The 20368-nt window shown below is 37.2% G+C and overlaps 1 protein-coding gene across 1 annotated transcript in view; it reads left to right on the top strand.

The window, feature by feature from the left end:
- The window catches only part of ST8SIA4 (ST8 alpha-N-acetyl-neuraminide alpha-2,8-sialyltransferase 4), a 90549-nt gene extending 85951 nt beyond the window's left edge, over positions 1–4598 (top strand). Inside the window, exon 5 of the mRNA XM_028516950.2 lies at positions 226–4598. Coding sequence (XP_028372751.1) covers positions 226–508 — 283 coding nt within the window. The 3' untranslated portion in view covers positions 509–4598. The remainder of the gene's footprint in view (positions 1–225) is intronic.
- Positions 4599–20368: the final 15770 nt, after the last annotated feature.

Here is a 20368-nt window from a genome sequence, read left to right as displayed (position 1 = left end):
AAAAATAAGCAAAGAAATCAAGGATTAAGAAAAATAAAGAAAACTCATTAATATTCTAGATGCTTAACAGATATATTTCTTCAGTGATACTTCGAATGTTATTCATAAAGATATTTTTCAAGTTTCATTTTCATTTACTTTAATTATACGTAGTATATTTGCTATAGACGCTGTAGTATGATTCTCTAAATTCTTGTTTCTGTGTTTGTGTGTGTGTTTTTCCAGTTATTGGCTGACAAACAAAGTTCCCATCAAAAGACCCAGTACAGGCCTCCTCATGTACACACTTGCAACAAGATTCTGTGATGAAATTCACCTGTATGGATTCTGGCCGTTCCCTAAGGATTTGAATGGAAAAGCTGTCAAATATCATTACTACGATGACTTAAAATATAGGTACTTTTCTAATGCAAGTCCTCACAGAATGCCATTAGAATTCAAAACATTGAATGTGCTACATAATAGAGGCGCTCTGAAACTGACAACAGGGAAGTGTGTAAAGCAATAAAGCACATTTGGAAACAGACAAGCTGAATATGCACTTCTTTTCTGAAGACACTTCCTAAGATTTGAAAATAGGATCCAAAACAAAACTGGGTTTCAGCATTCACCAATGACCTGAAAGGTGATAAAGGACATTCTTGAGAAATCCACTACCAGCTGATGAAAAACCTGCAAAGTGCTCTAAAAATTAAATATCTTGACTTCAAGGGTCCTAGTAAGTGCCACTTCCACGAAGAACACAGTTTGAATGTATAATCAGTACTGTTTACAAGATCCAACAATGCATTCATCATTAGTTACCGAGGCAAAGATGTTCATTACTGTCAGGCTGCCGCTGCAACGCCAAGCACATGAGAAGAGGAACCCAGGAACACAACTCCGCCCTTGGGGACATTAACCATCCTTGTCAGCAGATAGGAAGACGCAAACAGTTTGATCAGTGAGATTCATAAATTTAAACAACTCAAGCAAATGCCTTCAGTTGAGAGTCTGAGTCCTATGGTGAATTATGTTTCTGTTCCTGTTTTTATTTGTCTGGAATCTCTTTTGGATTGGGTATTTGGGGTGCTTAGAAATCCTTTCTAAGACAAATGTGAATGACATAAATAACCTTCAAGTAATCATGGTTAAAGTTCTTACATTTTTAAAGAGCAATCACACAATGTCTTTGATAAAAAGGTTTGTTTTGCACAACTCTAAACCTCCAGATTTTTTTCCATTGGTGTAGAAGGTACCAGTAAACTGTACCATTTGGTAATCTTGAGCCATTCTAGAGGAAAGGTGTTCTATGTCACCTGAGGTGGTAATATTAGCTGGAAAAAATGTACTTTTGGTACCAAAGATTATACTGATGCTTCTACACAACGAACCATTCTCCTCCCATGAAAATAATGTATTAATGTGTTATTCTATCAACATGAAAGTTCTCTCTAGATATTTTAAATTTTCCAAACTCAAGACCTCCACAGTTTTTACATTTCATAATAACTCTGTGGAAGCATTTTGCCCTTTAGAATAAATGTTTGACTGACAGGGCAGAAAAGTGACTTCCAGTTCTTTAGTATCCTCCCCCTTATTCAAATGAAAAGAGTGGCATGCTCTTCGTACCATAGTTAAATGTCCTTAGTGCAGGAATAACATGACTAATAAGACTGCTGTTTCCCTAACAGGGATGATTCATTTTAAGAAGTTTAACAATAAAACTGTGTGTCAGTGTTTTGCACTTTGTATGAATTAAATTGACCAACATTTTTTCTGTGGTTAAATTTATTCATGTTATCATATTAATGTGTTTTCAAAAAAGCACATGGAATTATGAATAAAGTAATTTAAAATGTTTTAGCATATAACAGAATTGACCAATAGGCCTGTTTACTGGAAACTTATCCTAAACGGGTAGGTAATTCTGATGGTAGATTGTTTCTCCCAAAAGCAGAAGTACTGTGTTCCCACTTCTACTCTTGGCCTGAAACGACTTAGATGACTTCTTGTTTTTTTCAGGCAAGGCAGTCTGAGGAAAGAAGGACAGCACGCAGAGTATGTATGTTTTGTTTATTAGGGAAGACAGTGTGAAAAAAAGATCAAATAGCATGGAAAATGTATATGTATATGTTACCATGAAAAAGAATATTCACAATAGTACAGCTCTCGAATTATTAATGATATGTGGTATTATTTTTAAAAAATATGGTAGAACTGTGTGATATAGAAGACTATATTTTCTGAGAATTCATGTGTCTCTGAGAAAACAAAATCGAATGAATAAAGGAGATGCATAGCTAAAAATGGGTAGAGCATAATGTACTTTTATCATTAACCTCTTATCTATTGGGGATTTTAAAAGAATTAGGCACATATTTTGAATGTGAAGTTTAAAAGTCTGATTAATTTAAAAAACCAAATGTAGGTAGGCAATTTATAGAACTGTAATTTTGACAATTTGCAAATCAGTTGTTTGAATAGCCTTTAATTTAAATTCAATGGAAATTTTGAAATCACAAGTAAATTCTTAGAGGTAAAATCCATCTCAGAAGTCATTGAAAGTATGTTTTAAAAAGCAGCAGCAAAGTACCTTGCCATTTTTACTGTATTTTCAACAAAGGTATTTAAACAATTTTAAGGCCACAGCAAAAGCATCCCAGCCATTCACTGTTCTGTGCATTGAAGTTTATCTCATAGACGCATTGAGTAGTGCCTTTTTAGCTTCACATTGTGTTGTCGCCCGATGCTTTGTGTTCTCTAAATACGTTGCCCAGTTCTGAAAATGTTCAGCATACAAAAAGGGCTTCAGTTTCAGCTGAGACTACTTTTGTTCATCTCAGGGAACTTTTAATACTCAAGAATAAATTCATTTAAAAGCATTTAGTGTTCAAAGAATATAAACTTTACATGGTCACTCCATTCCCTGTTGTGTACTTTCCATCCACACGTCCCCCTCAAGATCTACTGTGGCCTACCTATAGGGGTGGGGCAAGGAGATCACGGAAGGCTAACAGCAAGAATAAGGAAAAGAAATGAGATTTAACCAATAAGGGGGCAAAAAGGATCTTGATAAAATTAAATTATAAATACATACTTGAAATATCTGGGTGTTTTTCTTTTGTACTATTATGTGTTCACGGCTTTAGTTGTTTGGGTTTTTTTTATTTCTTTTTCATGATTTAACCCTTTACCTGACAAATGCTCAGGCAGCTGATTGTGAAATATTCCTGTCCTTTAGAAAGCATGGTTGTTGTGTGCTGTTGACATGAATGGGCCATGGAAACATTTTCATCGTTACTACCCAGGCTGTTCTATACTTACTATTACATTGCTGGAATTAAAAACAATGAATCGGTATCAGAATTTTCTGGGCAAGTCTAATTATTCAGCCCACAGGACTGATGAAATTACTGTGGAAGTTTTTTATATGAAAGAAGGTACTGGGCATTTCAATGTCTTTATGTAGTGTATATCATATGAAATGTATATCAGTGGCTAATGGGAATTTCTGCGTATATGCTTACAGAAGTGATTCATTTCAGTAATGCTATGCTTGCATTGGGGATATAGTGGTGAGCATAGCAGCCTTCTACATGCTACGGGCAGTGTACATACCAAGTAGCCATTAAGCTACTACACAGGAAAAGGGTGAACAAAATAATTTATTTCTAATTGAGCCAGTTAGTCACAATGCACACAATGTTGTATTGGTTCATAAAAGAGTTGTTTTCATGTGGTTATTGTTGAGAGTAGCTGTAATTGTGGAAGGGGTGTAGGAAGAGTTAAATAGAGTTAGTTGTTACCTCTACAAGTTTGAAATTTCCCCACCAGACATTATCAGTATACCAATGTTTTAAAAGCTGAGTTAATGGAGGTTATTGTTTGTATTTAATGAAAGAAAATCCAAATAAAGTCCACCTAGAAATAGATATTTTATTATACATGTGCTATGGATATATCTATATAGTACAAATAGATGTGTAATGCATATATACAATGTTATATATGTGTGTTTGTGTGTATACACACTGAGCCTGTAATATACACACATTAGATTTGTGTTAAGCTAACATCTTCAGGGGTGGTATTGTGAAGCACTCTGGAGATGAGACCACTTTGGGATAAAGGAGTTCTTTTGAGACTTCAGTTACTAACATGCTTTAAGAGGAATCTACTTTATAACTGAATTCTATGTTGTCTATACCTAGAGTTAAAATAAGGGTCTAGTCTGTCCAAATGTTTAAAAAGAGAAAAATTTAAATAAAAAAGTCTTCAAGCTGGCAATGTATTTGAATTGCAGTTTTCAGATTGTGGCTTTGGGCCCTGTGTCTCCCATCTAAATGGCACCTTTTAATAGAGACTGTTTCTTTGTGTAGGCAAAAGCACAAGTGGTTCAAATGTATATAGCAGGAAAAAAAGTTTACAGAGATAGCACTGCTGCACAGAATAATTGCTACTGAGTATTTCTTATATACTTTGTGAAATTGAAAGATAAGGTTTATTCTGTCAGATTCATTATGTTCAACACTGTTTCCCTATCGTTTATGTATAGCAATTGGTGTTACTGTTTTATCATTTGTAAAATTGTAAAATAAATTAAATCCCCTTTTTTTCAATTTTTCTTTTGTTTCTTATATCCAAGCCCTCGGTTGTACTTTGTACATCAATATAAGGTCCTAGTTTTTAATAAGCTTTTGTCTTCCCTGCCTCTCAGCCTCAGCCGCTGGTAATCTGGCATTTATTTGAAAGTGTATGCACGGGACTAAGAATGAAATCAAAAGCCCATGAACATCAGGAAACCCTTAACAATTTTATGTGTGGCGCATTCTGTTTGCTGTTGAAGGAATGAAATATTACACAAGTTAGTCATTTAAATTCAATTTACAGAGTTACTGGCTGCTGTCAGTCAGTCACTACAGCTTCATGGCTGGAGAGGCCAATGGTTTCTTACATGCTACACATGCTTTGGTGGCCCTTTGATTGCGATTTCAACTGCTATTTCATCCACTTGATACCATTTGCTGTTCATCTTCCAGGACATGATTCTGGAAAATTACATGGCCTTCTCTAACTAGCTGGTCTATGTTTTCAGACTCTGCACTATCGTCTCCATAAAGTATTACATAAGATTACTTTTAGCATTCTATAATTTTAAAACATGTGCTAGAGACCAACAGCAAACCATTAATAACGGTTAATGATTATAGGTCTTGTTTATATTTTCATAATTACCTTTAATTTCAAAGATCCATATACTATTGGTCACTTCTATCTATTCTGGGGATATAATCAGATCTTATTATAAAACTGAGGTGCATATGGCAAGTATCCCAGCAGTACAGATTAGATGAAATAAAAGGTTGTATGACTTTTGAAGGATCAGAATTTGAACCTATGTGTTCAGCCTAACTTCAGTGCCCATGTCTTAACCACCACATTTTGATGCTTCTTCTTAAACTGGCAAGAGTTCCCTGGGAAACTTAAGTTTGCAGATAAATTAATATTTAATGAGCACAGCTCAAGAGTATAGGTACATATATAGGAGGGGTATATAATTTAGGCTTCAGTATAGTGTAGTATATGACCTCTACCCCTAAAGAGAACACTCATCTCTAAAGATGAGATGTGTGCCTTCTAGCGCCTTCTAGTTTCCCCTGGACAGTGTGGCATCGACATGGCTGGTGCTTGCTCTAAATTCTTCTTATATTTTTTTCATGCAAGCTGGATTACACTTATGTTAGAATCTGACTTCATGTATCACAAAATTTATTACATTACAGCTATTTTAAAGTCTAATGTGAGGTTCCTATACAAACATTTTGATTGAATTTGGGTGTTTCATTCATCTCCATTAGCAACTATTTACAGGAATATCTTAAGGTTGAACTTATGCAGATAGCTAAATTCAACCATTTTACATTAATTTTTAAAACAAATTTCCCTCGTATCCTGGAAAAGGAAGTAACTTCATCTTCAAATTAAGGGGGCAGTGAATGGCTCCCATTATATATGACCTTTACTCTGTGCAAGCCCATGCAAGTTTTTTTTAAATAAAGAAAACCTCAGATACAGGAATAAAATTTATAGTTTGATCCATTTCTAAAGGTATGGTTCTGTCACTCCATTGTTAATAAATCTCAATAAACAATATGAAAGAGCTGAATGCCAATATAAATATCTTTTTTTGTGTGTCCAGATTGCTGATTTCTGGTTTAATCACCAAAGTAGTTTCTCAAGTAAACACAAGAGAATATTAGTCCAGGATGTGCTCCAGGAAAATGTGCTCAGTGAAGGACAATTCTGTGTATCTCTCCCTTGGAGATTCAGAAAATGCATTAACATACAAAAAGGTCTGAGAATATTAGCAATAAAAAAGACATTTTTACTGTTTAAAAAGTCATTGATAATTTTGTACACAATTTCTGTCAATTGTGAAATTATGTTTTACAGATCATACTTGGGATAGCACTTCTGGATATAACAATACAAGATAAGAGGAAACAGCTGCAGTTAGAAAGGCTGATGCTGACTTTATTCACCATTGTCTTTTCCCATAGGCCAAAATATTTCCTTAGTAATATTTTCAAATATGAAAACAATTTAACCTAACATTTAGTCTCTAAAATTTTTATATTAATTTTTACATTAATAATTACTCTTTCTAAAATATTAATTATACCATGACTAAATTCTTAAGAACAGTCCCAAAGTTAAATTTTATTGCTCATTCTTAGCAATGTGCACATACTAGTTTGTATTAAGACATTCATAGCACAGGAAGAAAAAAAATACTATGAGATGCTAATTTTCATTTCTAGAATAACTCAGTATTTTACAGTAAGCTCTCCCCCTACTGTCTGTCCAGCCCAGCTTCCTTACCTCCAACGTCCCATCGCCACACAGATGGGCTGTCTATGAACACATCTGCCAGTGCTGCCACAATGTAAACACACTCAGCTGCTAGCAGATGTTTTCCAGGAAAGATTGCTACCACTGGAGTTGTTCTGCTTTGGATTCTATGTTAGTTGATCTCCATGATTGGGCATAAGGTCATTGTGTTCAAACAGATCATTTGTCTCTCAGGTATGGAACAATAACAGGCAAATGCAGGCTCATGTGTTCCATATTACCATGCGCATAGGTGCAGATATGCCTCAGAAGGCTCTGCTAATAAGTCAAGATTTTTCTTTTTTAAAATATAAGCCTTTATAAGACTATTTTGCTGAGCTCTTCAAAGGCAAAACATGGCCTTAGCAAAAGAAAAATAAATATAACCTCTGATTTTCTATGGCCATTGTTGTAATGGTTAGTGTTCCTGTGAGTTGTTATAATAATTGTGTGTATTCATAGTTCTCATGCCTACTTTATATCAATATACTAGACATGGGGTAATTTGATTTAATTCTATAGACACTGATGGCATGTTTTTGTTATCTGAGTTTATAAATTCATTTAATATGGATAGATTAGCAAATTTCTTGCTGGTATGTATAATCTGAAAATACTTTGTCTTATAAATGGTTACAATTATTGGGCATTTATAAAGTAATACTATCTACTAGTAACTCAACTAAACATGAGAAATACTTATTCTCATGGTTATCAAAATTTGACAGAAAAGACATCCAAGATAAATGATCACATCCCTTGGTGACAGATATTCTATTCCTAAAGTGCCCTGAGAGTTAGGGGAGCACAGAGGAGGCCAGGCTGAAGATGCAGGCTACACTGAGCATGGTTTGTAGTCAGGTGGCAAACACTCTAATAAGACAGAAGATCCAAAGAACAGATGCTAGCTGGATTTACACTATTTTTATTAATCTAATCAGTAAGGTTTGAGAAACCATTATACAAAAAAACAACAGAAATACCCATCAATCCTTGCTTATAGAAATTACACAATTTCTGTCCCTGCCCCTGCCCATACTTTACCCTGAATCAGTCAAATTACAAATTTAAATAATACTGAAGTCCACCCTAAACCAAGCACTTACCACCAAAACCAGGTGACTGCAGAGCTATTGACATTATCTGTTGTACAAGAGTCTCCACTTCCAATTATCTCTTAACATTTACTTTGAGCTTCCAGCTGCAAGAAATACAGCATCAAAGAAAATGTCTTGTACTTTCTTTGAAGTGATGAATTTTAAAACTGACCTATTTCTGTCACTTCAATACGTTACCAAATTATTATAACTTTTAAGTTTGATTTTGGGATGACCCCAGAATTTGGAAATCTACCTGCCCAAACTTTCTAAAATACAGGATATGAGGTTTCTAATATGACCTTTCATTCAGCGACCACAACTTTTCTTTCCTCTGCCAGCTCCCTTTTATAGGAACATAAAGGGGTAGAACACCTACAATGTGTTTCTGGATTTTCTTTAGTATACTTTTATGTCCGCAGCTCTAGAGATCATATCCATTCTGATGCTTTGTAAACTGAGGGAAACATGGATAAGTAGAGGTAATAATAAAGTTAGGGAATCTATTCATAGAAGAGTATGCAAATTCATAGTTTAGATTCTCTTAAAAATACTGCTCAAAGACCTTTTAATGCAAATAGTCAGTTGGGCAAATGCTTCCAGGAAGCAGAAGTGAGGACACAAAGTACCACAGACTGATTATGCCTCCCTCCAAAATTCATGTTAAAACCTGATTCTCAGTGTAATGGCATTTGTAGGTAGGGCCTTCAGGAGCTGATTGGGTCATGAGCATAGAGCTCTCATGAATGGAATGAGTGCATTTAATAGAAGAAACCCTAGACCGCTGCCTCATCTCCTATACCACGTGAGGTCACAGCAGGGAGGGGGCTGACTGAGTCAGGAAACAGGCTCTCACCAGACACCAAATCAGCAGGTGCTTTGATTTTGGACTTCACAGCTTCCAGAACTTGTTATTTATGAGCCACCTAGTCTATTATGTTTAGTTATAACAGACCGAAGGGACCAAGACAGAACTAAAGTGTAATAAGAAAGGATAGAAAGCCTATATAAAGGTGTGTTTTCAAATTGACTGCTTCTGCAGATACTGGATGCTCAATCCCACTTGTACTAACTGAGGAAACTTTTACTGAGGATCTCAGGATTCAAGGGATGTAAAGAGGAAGCAATTGCCCATCAGATGCTCTTCTCAATGAGAATTTCCCTATGAATCATAAACTCCCAGAACTTCTGAGTTACACATGTGAATTCTAAGCTAGCTCCCACAGGTATTCCAAAGCATAGTTTGACCTGAGGCACTGTCTGCACAGCACTGTTTGCTGAATCTGTGACTAGAATTAGAGGTGAGGCAGAAAAATTTTGATGTAGTGCACAAGGTGTTTAATATGATAATTCTAGTGCATCATTTGCATAGGTTAGTGCCCTCCATTAATGCCAATCCATAACAAACTCTTCAAATAGATTGCTATAAACTTTACAGAAGAGTTTACATAAGAGGAATAGTTTGGCAGTTATAGTCCAGGGAACTATGAGTCATTTCAAGTCATAAGTTGTTATTAATTATCTTTTATTATTTATTTATTTATTTATTTATTTATTTATAGACAGAGGGGAAGTAAGGGAGAAAGAGAGGGAGAGAAACATCAATGTGTGGTTGCCTCTCTCATGCCCCCCACCAGGTACCTGGGCAGCAACCCAGGCATGTGCCCTGAATGGGATTTGAACTGGCAACCCCCTGGTTCGGGGGCCCCCTGGGTGTGCGGGCCATCACTCAATCCAATCAGCCACACTAGCCAGGGCCATTATCTCTTTTCTTAAAGCCACTCGCTTCAGCTAGTGTGGATTTCTTGCCTAAGGGTGACCCAAGTCCTCAAGGAGTCTGAGCACTTAGTTGACTTGTACGTGGTGGACCGTGATTGCTGGAATTGTCCACTCACATCTATTTCTGGACACTGCACCCAGTGAATGTTCTGGGTCCCAGACATACTCTTCCCTTTCCCCATTGTATTAAGGTAGTAATCTTAGTTTCAAGTTCAGCGAGATCTTTATTGTAACCCCTGAAAGAAACATTCCCCCAGGATTTATAATCTGTTTAACAGAGTCTAAATTGTAAGTACAAGAAACACAAATTTCCAAAATAGGTTGACAGGGAAAATAGGTTGAAAAGCCAATGATACTTTTATTACTTGGTTATGAGTCTAGTGTTCTTAGTATTAGGAACGCAGCACCATATATTACTATTATTGTAATGCATCCTACACATCTTAAACAGCAGCATACCAGACCTGCATGGTGCCTTGGCTCTGAGCTGTCATTTTACTGGAGCCATTCCTTTATCATATTTGTTAGCCCTTTTAGGTAATCAGGTGTGTAGTGAGACAGATTCATTCCGTGGTAATAGTAATGCATCTATTGCCTCACCTTGTTTCATAAAATTGTCTTATTAGTCTAAAGAAATTTGCAGAACCCCATTTCAGTAAATTAGGGATTTTTTAAGAGCCTGATGGCAAAGTTGGCAGAAGTATTATGAATAGGAAAGCAAATATATATGTAGAATTATGTCAATTCTGGTAAGGTTAAATTGTGGCCTCCTCCAAGGTTAAAAGGGTCTAATTCAGAAAGGCCTAGGAATTTCACCTTGTATCATTTCAACATGCTCCCAAATCGTTCAACTTGAATTAATACCATATTGAGGGTCCACATCGGTTGCTGTTATTGACAGGTTGTACATTCAGCTGTGGTAATATCTACTCCAGCCAAAAATGAACTAACTGACATCAATAGGAAGGATCATTTTATCCCCCTAGGTGGCTGAAATTCTCTCCTTTAATAGATAGAGGTTTTCCATCTGGGTCAAACATTAATGTGAGGCATAGTAATCCACAAACATCATGCCTCCTCCCAAATCAGTTAGACTTCCTTTTTTTAGCTTCCAATCTTTGTCTGTCTAGGTCCCTATTTAACTAGTCAAGTCACAACTTTGATACAAAGTAAATGGCCAAGGATATTACCCTCAGCTCTGCTCACTGGGAGGATTTCTTCTCATCATGGTCCTATAGGACCTTACCTGGATTGGGCTAAAGTACAGCAGGTGAACATTTTCAGCTTACATTAACCTATTAAGCTGACCCATCTGAGAACCAAGTCTAAATTTTCTCTCTCTGTCAACTGGTGCTACAAAATGCCCTATAAGGCTATAGATGTGAACTAAGGGATAAACAATGGTCTAATAGAGATCATTGGCATGGAATTTGAATCAATTGTGTAACTTAGGTGTGCACCCTAGAATGACTTAGGCCCCATTGTTACCCAGTGAATTCAGATGGTATACTGGTGCCACATAACAGGTACAGAAGAAATAGTAGTTGTGAGGACGATTGGATTGAATGGTTATTGTTAAGCACCATAACTGATGTTTTGGGAAAATTTAATGAAAATCTATTGCTTATTAACAGGTAATTGAAAAGCAATATGATGCAAAGAACAAACTGATTGTTGTCAGATGGGAGGAGGGTGTTAGGAGGCTGGGTAAAAAGGTGAAGGATTGGCAGTTACAAAACACTGGTGGGGATGTAAAGTACAGCATAGGGAACACAGTCCATAATATTGTAATGATTATGTATGGTGTCAAGTGAATACCAAACTTACCCAGTGGTGGATCATTTCGTAAGTTATACAAAAGTTTAACCACTATGCTGTACCCCTGAAACTAATGTAATAGTGAATGTCAACTGTACTTTAAAAAACTGGGATTAAATTACAGAAAGAAAAGTGATATGAAAGATCAAGAAAGTGAGTCCCTGGTAGCTCACACAGACACATTCTTCCTCTGAAATGGGAACGGAGAGCACACTAAGAACAAGCCCAAACTTAGTCATCTGAATAGTCCAGCTTCAAAGAAAGTGAAACTCTCAACCAAGGGAGCTTATTTTATCAAAATCAGGCCTCACTGGGGAAAAAAAAAACATGGACACATAGGTTGACAACTGCAAAATATTGAATTCCTAGATTATCCTGAACTCCTTTAAAAGTGTTCAATAGCAACATAAAGCTAATGACTATTGACTTGAACAGTGCAGCTCAAGACATTACGTCTTTGGTGAATTAATGGGAAGACTTCTACAGTCACTGATTAGGTTATGTCTTTTCAGCAAAGGGCCCAGGGCTACAGGCAAAAAAGCTTGGTCTACTACTGGCTGCCTCACTTACTTGACTTATTTGGTGAGAAATCTCTGATTTTCAAATTATCTGTTAATTGAAGAGAGTCTGACATTAAGATATGCTAAAATGTGATAATTGATAGAAAGTAATTTTGGTGGTGAGAAGACTGTGTGATATACTGTGGATTGAGGTTATTGGAAAAGTTGCAAAGGAACTAGTTTCTCATAACAAATAAATTATAGAAAACTTAACATAGATTCATAACAAAATAGGATATAGAATCCTTGATTTTCCATGGTAATTTCACCACATATTTATATCACTGAATAATAGATAGTTTATTATGCATGGTTTAAGTTCAATAAAAGCAGACTCATACTGTATGTATTGCTTTACCACTGGATTTTTCTCTTAACATGATATATATGAGCTATACTCACATATACTGATGTCAATGCATGTGGCACCATTTGACTCATTTCCACCACCATTTAGTGTTCTCATTTATAAATGTACATTTTAAAATCACATCTGTTCAAATACTCAGATGTAAGAAGGATTTCAGACAACAACCAGCCTCTGGCTTTACAGATGCAAAGAGCTCTGTTAATGACAGGTTGACCCTTCAGGTAAACATTCTTTACCACAAACATTTAATACCATTCACTGCAAGAGAAAGAGATTATCTCAAGAATAAGATAATCTCTTATTCTTGAGATATTCTCACTCTGGGTGATGAGGACCCTGACTGAATTAAGTGATGGCTATTCGAGATCTAAGTGTATTTTTTTCATTACTCTTTTCTTATCAACCCTCATCAGGAACTTACATGCTTTCATCTCTTTAATTGCACTTCTTGGCACTTCAACTTTATGGACCAAACCGTTCGTTCTGGCTGTGCTAAAAGTCTCCAGCACCACTCTATTTCTTTTCCTCTGGTCTAATCCTTTTAGCTCGAACTTTCTTCCTGACACTCACTGCATAGTAGCTGGCTGGCATCCATTTATCACTTCGGTCTCAGCTCAGACATTGATCTATATTCTCCATACCAAAGCACTGCCCAACTTTACTATTATTACTTATCTAACTTTCTATCAACTTTGCAAAGCTGTTTAAAGCTTAGGGACAGAAATTGCATGTATCAGTTCTGTCTGTTATGATTATAGTACCTCTTACAGTCCCTGATACATAGTAGGTACATGATACTTTTAGTTGGATGAATTATCTAATTTTACCATGTCTCATTGATCCTAAGGCACATATGTTTTAATATTCTAACATCTCTGAAGTCAGAGTGCTATTTAGCATTGGTAGTGTTTATAGATTATTTGGTTGGTTTTAATTTCATCTGAAATAATAGGGTATGAAAACTGAGGATGAATCATATTTTTACAAAATTATGATAATTGAAAATGATGAAGTTCAAAATTATCTCTTCTATGTAGAGTTTGACATTTAATAATTAGTAAGTGTACTATAATGTGAAAAGTGAATGAATTATTAACCATTAATTAGTGTTGATCAAATATTTTCTGTCACATTTGTATTTTCAAGAGAAGTGGCTGAACTATTTCATTCATGTAGCAGTAGCTTGCTCTTAAACCACAAATTGCTGCCACCCAAAATTTGATAAACATTATATGGTAACTTTATCATGTTATCCACAGAAAACACCTTTGCACTTTGCAAGGGCATATGGTAGCTCTAGAGAGGCAAGGACTAAACTCTTTAGAGAGCTTAACCTTAAAAGTGTACAGTGTCCTTCCATATATAATCAAAAATGAAAGAACTATTAAGTAATAAAATGATTGTAAGGAGTAAAATAAGTCTCCAAGGTGGGTTTATATATTTTTTAGTCCATTATCAAATTCTTAAGGAAAAAGTTTATGTCCCCATCAGGCTGGTTGTTTTCCTATCAAGTAATCTAGCATGGACCACACACTTGGACCACAAATATTGTATCCTTTCTATGTGAAAAGGCACAGAAGATTTCATTATAATTTGCAATTATGAGTTAAAAAATATAAACCACCTGCCAATGATCTAGAATGGATAGCACTTCATCAGAAAAAGAGGTGTTGAACCAGAAGAGTGCTTGTTCAAAGTGACCTAACCAAGACACAAGGGCCTGTGGCAAAGCCTTGTTCTAAAATCCAGACCTACAGGGCTCAGCAGGCAGAAAGTGCTGGGTCTCCTTGCTCTAAATGGTCACTGCCAAGCAAATGCTCCCTCCCCTTGGTTTCTAGACTTTCCTGAAGAGCCAGACACCAGGTGTTCAGCTCTGGTTCTGGCTCATGGAAAAAGGCCTGGACCCAGAGACACTGGCCCCCACCCTCTTTTTTACTCTGCCCTTGCCTACTTCACTGAAAAGCCCATCTAGAGGTTTTCAGGATGAGAAATACATCTAGGTTTTCTGGGTCCAGTTTAGACCTCATCTGCATTATTTTAATTTCACTGTCTTTCTTCAGACCTTCATACTCCGATAGGTTTTGACAGTATGTTTAGTTGTGGGGCAAAATCCAATAAAACCCCCCTTCCTGACTCAGGGAGAAAGCTGAAGTTATGGGGATTAGCATTGCTTTGAACTCATGCTTGAAAACTGTATCTCTCAAATGACTCTTGACATTAAAATTAAATTTATGTATCACAGTAGTGAAAAGTTTGGGGTGAAAGTACTATCCTTCTCATATCACTCAGACTTCAGACATAAAATCAGTCCTAACAGTGGTCCTACACAATCTGTCACACTGAGCCACTCACAAAGGACAATTCTTATCCTTCCCTCCACTCCAGGGATACTGGCTTCTTTGCAATTCTTCTGACATATGTTCACACATCTGCCTCAGGGCCTTTGCACTGCTGTTCCCTCTTCTGTGTCTCCATCTCCACCTGGATATCTTCATGGCTCATTTCCTCTTCATGTTCTGTTCTTTTTCCAGGTGTCACATTTTCTGTGGACATTTCCTAATTATATTACATTAAATTTATGCCCATCTCTTTTCTGCTCTATTTCCCCCCCAAATGCTCATTACTATCTGATGTCTACATATACTGCTTACTTATTGTCTACTTCCCTTGACTAGAAAGTTAGCTTTAAGTTGGCAGAAAGTCGTGCTTCCATTATTCAATCCTCTATTCTCAGCATGTAACAATGTGTCTGGCACATGGCAGTGCCATTTGCCTGCCTGTTTTTTCTTCTTACCTCTGCCTCTATTCCACCCCAACACCAACCTCTTCTTCGTTATGAATTTTGAAATTCATGCAGGAAGGAACTGAAAAATAGAAGAAGCATAAAGTTATTTCCTCTCTGGTTTATATAAGATGAAAAACCAAGACAAGGAACAATTGGTAAGGTCACTCTCATACTGAACAGGTTTCTGAGAGCCCACTTCAGTGTCAGGAGGCTGTGAGGACAGCGGGAGGAGGCATTTGCATTGTCGTGTGGTGAGGAGCTAGGGGAGTTTGTCACTGCACAGCTGCTCTGCGCAGTGCCTGTCAGTGAGAATGCATGAAAGGGCCCAGCGGTTTAAACCCACTTAACCTCCAACCTGCTGTTCAGATAAGCACTGAATCTTTGAAGAGCTGCATGTGACCTTGAACGGCTGAGGCCAGCTATCTAACAATGTCCCAAGAACTTACTCTTTCCTACTGCATGTGATGCCCCTGAACTTTTCTACCTTTTGCTTGCTGAAAAAGCTGACATGTGTAACCTGGGACAATGGAGCCTGAGAGGAGGCATGCTGGCTTCATTGTCTCCTTTCAAAGACCCTTCTGAAGGAAGTCAGTCCATCATATCATTGTAGCTCCCCCTAGGACCATACTGCAAGGTCGGCGCTGCAGACGGGTCCTGCGCTGGAGACATGAGAAAAAGATAAGAATATTTGACTTCAAACCTCCTGGTGATTCTCATTAAAAGATAAATCTACCTCAATCTCTTTTAAGCCTGTTTTTTTTTTTACACAATAATAAAAGGGGCAGTGTGAAAAAAACTTCATTTCATCTACCACATTTTTCCTTCTGCTTGTTCTCAATCTATAAATGCGTTTAGCAAGTCTAAAGGCAATTGGAAAGTGTGTAGCATATGGTAGCTTTGCAGCCAGGTGAAATATTGCTCAATCAAGTTAGAAAAGTCAAGATCTGACTCTTCTTTGTTCATTTCTGAGAAGAGAGCAAAAGGCAACTTACTCTTCCCATCTCCCTCTCAAAGGCTACATTATGTGAAAATACATTAAGCAGCAGAATGTCACCTACCCTTTTAAAGCTGCACCTCCAGTGCACCCGAGAGTGTGAGATCCCAAATCGGTGATTCAGTAAGGAAAACCTACCTTCAACAGGGGATGAGTCTCTGAGCACCCTGCTTAGCCACGCTCCAGGACAGACCAGCTTCTGAAGGAGGTCTGCTGCATAGAGTAAGATCGGAAAGGACACAGTCACAGGGAGGTGTGTGATTCTGATGGGATAATCAACAGACCACACACTTCCTGGGGTGGCATATAAACCTGACAGCATTTAAATATTACATTGTTTCTAACATTTTAAGAGAATTTTAGTATATTATATGAATTATGATTAAAATAAGTATGCAATAAAGCATTGGATATGAACTAAATATTATTATGATAATTATATCAAAATCTTAAAATATTGATAGCTTCAAAAGCAATGATTAACATTTGGTTTCAGGTGTAAGAGACCTATGCACATTGTCACTTCTGTCTCACATAATTTAATTTTCCTCTATTTTTCATAAATTGTGAAGTCATGCTTTTTTCTATTTCTTTGTAATACCACTCTAGCCCTCCCAAAACAAAAAACAAATAAATAAAAAGATGTTTTTAATTTACTCATTTATTTAGTAAGTTCTTATTAAGATTTAAATAAGCCTTTCAGAAACTTATTATATTTATGAATTCAGATTTTCTCTGAATGGCCACTCCAGGAAGGAGCCATTGCCAGGAGCTTGTGGCCCACCACATGGAAGGAGTTTCAGCGCCATTCCCTTAAGTCCCTGGCAGAAGCCACGCCTTCACCAGATAACTGCTAATGGCCGGGGCTAACAAAATCAAATGGGAAGCACCAAACTTCAAAAATTTTAATATGCAGAACTTTATCTTTGCACTGAGAAGCCTCTTAAAATGAAAAGGTCTTATATTTTTTTTTTACTAAATCTTAATTAAGTTCAGGCTTATTGAATATCAACTACATGCAGAATATACTATGCAGTAGCTAAATGCAGGCAAACTGCAAAACTTATCCCTGCTCCCACCACATAATCTTTGTAATCCATCTCCTCCATTCCCATGGCTTCAGTGAAGTCTTCACACCAATATTTTTAAACTGACCTTTCAGCCCACACCTGTCTCTTTACCTCCACAGTCAGAAAGATAACTGCATATTCACAATGTGGCATACTTAGGGCTAAACATTTCTCCCCATTTCTTCATGTTTTCTTCTTCTGAGGTTTCCTATCATCACAAATGTTATCATCAACCTGGTTACGAAGGCCAAAATACAGTTATCTATTTTCTTTAGTCCCTACAAATACCAAATGTTGCTCATTGTAACTCCAAATACCCCTGGATACACATACTCTCTCCTATCCCTTTGCCATTATAGCATTCTGAGATACTATAACCTTTCATCACTTGCACACCTACAAGATCTTTTGTTCTGGCCTCTGACCTCCCACTCTATTCTCACACAGAGGTAAATTCAGATAAAGCTGATTTTATCCACCTTTGCTTATAATACCATCAGTCTTCTGACAAAATTTGACTCCTTAACCTGCACTGTAACACCCTGATTACCCGACCTAAGTACGTTTCCCGTCTCAGTTTGTTCTCTCAGAAATTCATGCATACATTTCTAAGATTAATTCCTAAAGAAAGTCAAATTCACTCTTAACTCCATATACTGTTTATTATGTTTCTATGCTCTACCCTCCGATCCCTTCAGTTTGCCATACTCTTGCTCATCATTCAAAACTTCATCTAATAATTTTATCTCCTTGTAATACTTTTCATCTTTTCCTATGATACATTATAAACTTCTTGCGGGGGGTGGGGGTGAACTAATAATAATAATAATAATAATAGGCAATTAACACAAAACTTACTTTTTTGGTGCACAACAATACCCAAATAAAATTTTCAAATCATCTCTAGGTTATTTTTTAAAAAATAAAATAAAAAATAAAATTAAGTTCTTTTTATTTATAGCAAGCTTACTGTGTACTGTGTGTACGGCTAACTACTTTATTACAAACAATTTTACTATTAATATAATGTTATTTTACTGATGAGGAATCTGAAGATACATTAACAAAGAATGAAGCAGGAAATTTGATTACTAAGTCACACTAGCTCATGAATTAGCTGTGCTTACTCTACAGGCTTCATTCACAAAGTAGCCCAGACACAGGGAATGGCAGTACTTGGGGCTATAACAGTCAGATGTCACTCAGAGAGAGGAAAGACTGTAAGCAGGTCAGGGTTCTGCAAAAGATTATAGACAATGGTGAAAAAGAACCCCACTAAAGAGGTTTCCAGAAGTCCAGACTTCTGGGTCCTGTTGGCAGAGGTTGCCCTTGCTTTCCACCCCCACATTTAGATGTTCTGGAATCAAGACCAGCTGTAAGAGTACAGATGCCTTGGCTATGGTTGTTGAGCAAATTCTCTACAAGGCCAGAATGACCAAATCTGGGGGACATTGCTTATGTGTCTAGAGCCAGATTTCCAAAAGATGTCAAAGAGTCCACTCACTCTCACCTCCATCTTGACACTTATTTTCAATCAGGAAATGGCCTCCTTTGAGTCACCTCTTTCCTAACAAAATACAGTGTAAAATAAACACAAAGGCATAAATAATAACACTTGGCCAAGCTAGAATTACTGACACTCCAGGCAAACACATTTCCCAAAGACACTGGCCACTTTAAATCTGTGAATTATCAATGCACATGACCCAGGCAGATCATGGGTAGGTTTGCCCACTAATGACAGACTGAAAGCATAGTTATAATCTAATGGGGTTAAGAGGATATCCCCTATAAACCTGACCTGGGGAATGGGGGAATTGGAGCACTGTGATTGGGAGACTTTTACTATCTATGGCAACTTGGCTAGCTTCATAGATATGTAAAAAAGCTGTGCTTGCACCTGGGGTAAGGAAGATGGTTGTGACTTTGTTTCCTGATATAGCTCACTGTAGGAGGAGTCAGAAATGGGGAGCTTACAGTGACTGTGTGAAAGGTCTGAAGCTCAGAGTCGGAATTTAAACAGCATGCAGGCAGCCATTGGGGAGTTGACCATGCAGTTTGAAAGACAACAGTGAGAAGGGGGAAGGAAGCAAGGAGCTATGTAATTTATGGTGAGGAAGGAGGTCATGTGACCTGGACTAATAAGAAAGGAGACACTGCTACTGTGATCATGCCTCTTAGATGACTCTGGAACTGCAAAGGACTTCCTTATAAGATCCTGACCAGGATTTTACCTGGATTTTACCTGGACTTTTAATACCTGTGCCTTTCTTCAGTTTCACCGTGATCCACAGAAACATGACACATGTTTTTCTGGACTATTACACAGAGGCTGATGGCAACATATTTCAGATTTGGCACAAATAAGGACATGGGGAACTTTAGAGGATGTTTTTGGCTTCTAGCCCAGTGGGGAGCATAGAAAGTGCTGGGTCTTGTGGGAAAAGAGGTCTCTAAGCTGAGGTTCTCTAAGCTCTCCCAAGGTTGGAATGTTGTAAATAAAGACCTGTCTCTACCAGCATTAATTACTGGGTCATACACCAATGTGCCACATGAGTGGGCCCATACCTGCTCAGTAACAATAACAGCTCTGGAAATACTGACTCCTTTTTTTTGACTATTTACTTTTAGAATGGATTGTTTGGCCATAGATATGCTGAATTTGCTAGACAGATTCACAGCTCCAGATATATCAACTACTGTGGACTAATTTGTACTCTCCTACTTGATCCTAGTACCTAGATGGACCCTATCTGTTCTTTCCCAGCTGCCCATGGGCAATGGGTTTATGAGGAGAACCTTAAATAATGCAGAATAGCCATAGGACAAATCATACTTTCATATTTCCTCAAGTTTAACAGTTGTGGTTTTTATTGAACATTGAGCCACTGAACCCAATACCTACTTTCTACTAATTATATGAAAGGTATACCTGTGGGAGGGGGTTCCACCTGCAGGGCAAACCCCCATCCCCGGCCACCACAGATGAGAATAAATCTACCAAGACTTTATCAGCTTGGGC

The sequence above is a fragment of the Phyllostomus discolor genome, chromosome 3, assembly GCF_004126475.2.
Source record: "Phyllostomus discolor isolate MPI-MPIP mPhyDis1 chromosome 3, mPhyDis1.pri.v3, whole genome shotgun sequence".
Classification (NCBI taxonomy): domain Eukaryota; kingdom Metazoa; phylum Chordata; class Mammalia; order Chiroptera; family Phyllostomidae; genus Phyllostomus; species Phyllostomus discolor.
This window is presented reverse-complemented; position numbering and strand designations above follow the sequence as displayed.